General features: G+C 50.9%; 1 protein-coding gene across 1 annotated transcript in view; it reads right to left on the minus strand.

The window, feature by feature from the left end:
• LOC120847418 overlaps positions 1-2,500 on the minus strand; it is a 4,071-nt gene that overhangs the window by 1,254 nt on the left and 317 nt on the right. Inside the window, exon 1 of the mRNA XM_042294027.1 lies at positions 1-2,500. This exon is cut by the window's left edge and continues 61 nt beyond it; it is cut by the window's right edge and continues 317 nt beyond it. Within this exon, the coding sequence (XP_042149961.1) occupies positions 1-2,500 (2,500 nt within the window).

Below are 2,500 nucleotides of genomic sequence, written 5' to 3' on the forward strand. Positions count from 1 at the left end.
TGCCAGAGGTATCGGGTACTGCCTCACGAATATCGGCCGCGTTGTTGTGAGATGAAGATCACACGTCATAAGATTTGTCCTCCCGGGGACATCAGAGAATATGTTTTCGAATTTTCTTAGTAATTCTTGCACTTGGGCTATCTTCTCGCTCTCTAGGTTCTTATTAATGACCACATCCTCACACCCTTGCTGTCTGGTCCAGATTGGCATCGGGATGTCGCATTCTTCGGCATCAGACTCGTTTTCGTCAGTTTCTTGTTTATTCACCACCGCATTGCAAAGTGGTTGATGTTGTGAGGTTTCTTTCCTTTCTTCATATTTCTTGAGCATGTTGATATGGAATAGCTTCTTCTTGCCTCCCACCTCTAGCTCGTAGTCCACTTCATTCCTTCTTGCTGTTACAGGAAACGGTCCTTTCCACTGCATGATCATTTTGTTATGATCGGTGGGGAGAAGAATGAGTGCTTGATCTCCCGGTTGCATCCTTCGGTTAGAGCTCTTTCTGTCGTAGTAGCCTTTGTATTTTGCCCTCGCTTCTTCCAGGCAAGTGTGTGCTAACTTGCACGTGTCCTCCAGCTTTTCTCTTAGCTCCAGCACGTATCCGTACGAAGTCTTCAGATCTTGCTTGAGAGCTTCGTTTGACCACATCTCTCTCAGAATAGCCAAAGGTCCTCGCACTCTTCTCCCGTAGAGTAACTCGAAAGGCGAAAACCTGAGGCTCGACTGTGGAACCTCTCTGTAGGCAAACAGTAGAGCTGGAAGGTATCGGTCCCAGTCCTTGGGCCTCTCCTGGCACATCCTTCTTAGCATTTGCTTGATTGTGCCGTTGAATCTCTCCACCAAGCCGTTGCTCATGGGATGGTACGGGGTGGTCAGGAGGTGCTTCATTGATAGAAGTCGACTCACCTCCCTCATTAGTTCTGAGGTAAAGCTGGTCCCGCGGTCGCTAAGGATCTCTTGTGGCACACCGTACCTCGTGAACATCTCCACCAGTGCTTCGGCCACCTGCTGGGATCCAATGCTCTTCAACGCTACCGCATCCGGGTATCTCGTAGCCATATCCACCATTGTCAGTATGTACCTGTTTCCCGAGGTCGCGATTGGTACAATAGGGCCAATTATGTCTATCGCGACTTTCTGAAAGGGCGTCTCGATAGTCGGCATGCTTCCTAAGGGTGCCTTGCCCTGCTTGCCCTTGGGTACTGTGCGTTGACACACATCGCACGACCGAACGTATCTCTTGACCTCGCTCTGCATACAAGGCCAAAAAAATTCTTCCGACACCAGGTTGAGCGTGTTCTTCATGCCCTGGTGTCCTGACATTATGCTGTCATGTGCCAGAGCCACGACGGCGCTCCTGAACCTTCTCGGGAGTACAAGTTGCTCTATCCTTCTGCCGGATGAATATTCAACGGCCCTATGTAGCAAACCATTCTTGAGAAAAAACTGGAACTTCGTCCTGCCCTTGTGTTTTCTGGTAGTTTCCCCTATCTTACCAAAACACTTCATGAGAGTTTTATCCCCCTTTTGCTCCATGGCGAGCTCCTCGGTTGTCGCATCGATCACTGCCGCCTGCGATACCTTCAAAGGTCGGTCTGGTCTTTCCATTTGACCATCTGCTCCCTTCGCCCTCGCGGACGCAACTTCTGCTGGTTTGTCTTTCCGGAGCTCGTCAGTACATTTAGACAATCTCGGTGTCATGCGACTATTGAAGCTGACTTCAACGGCGTTCGGAAGTGCTTCCGGCTTCGACGTTGGCTTGGCCAAAACTTGACCTTGACCCTCTTCGTTTTTAATTTCCCAGTCTGGGTTTGGATCATTGGCCTCCCGCATTTGGGGTATATTCCCGAGTACCAGATCATAGAGAGGATTACTTACACATTTTGCCGTCACCTTCCCTGTATAGTAGGGTGTTCGTACAACTATATCCGCCTCGGGCAGATATCGAACGGTGCGGTCTAGCAGAAACACCGGACTTGACTTTCCTGTTAGGCTCTCTCGGGGAACCAACTCCTTACGGACCACGACGGTGTTACACCCGGTATCCCTTAATACCGTTATCTTGTGCTCCCCGAGACGGCCTTCCACGACCGGCATGTTCTCTACTAAGAACTTTGGAGGTGTTCCCATGGCCGCGTTTACTACCGGGATTTTGTCACCATTATCCAGTGTTACGTAGGAGTCGTCAGGCGCGTCGACGGCCCCTGTTGACGCAGTCCATAGGCACGAGGCTTGCTGCTTCTCGTTCTGCCTTCCCTTGCAGTTTTCCGCCCTATGACCAGCGCGGCCACAATTCCAACACACCACTGTTTTCTTGCCTTGCGCGTTGCTTCTGCAATTTTCGGCCTTATGTCCAGCCTTCCCACAGATGAAGCAGCGGATAGCTCTTCGCGTCTCTCCCCTTGCGTGAGTGTCTCCGTTTCCAGCACCTTGCCTGGTTGTCACCTCGTCTGACTTTTGCCTAATCGAGCTGGATGGTGTCTGGGCTTCTAGGAACAGG

The sequence above is a fragment of the Ixodes scapularis genome, unplaced genomic scaffold (genome assembly GCF_016920785.2).
Source record: "Ixodes scapularis isolate PalLabHiFi unplaced genomic scaffold, ASM1692078v2 PGA_scaffold5__190_contigs__length_132052651, whole genome shotgun sequence".
NCBI lineage: Eukaryota > Metazoa > Arthropoda > Arachnida > Ixodida > Ixodidae > Ixodes > Ixodes scapularis.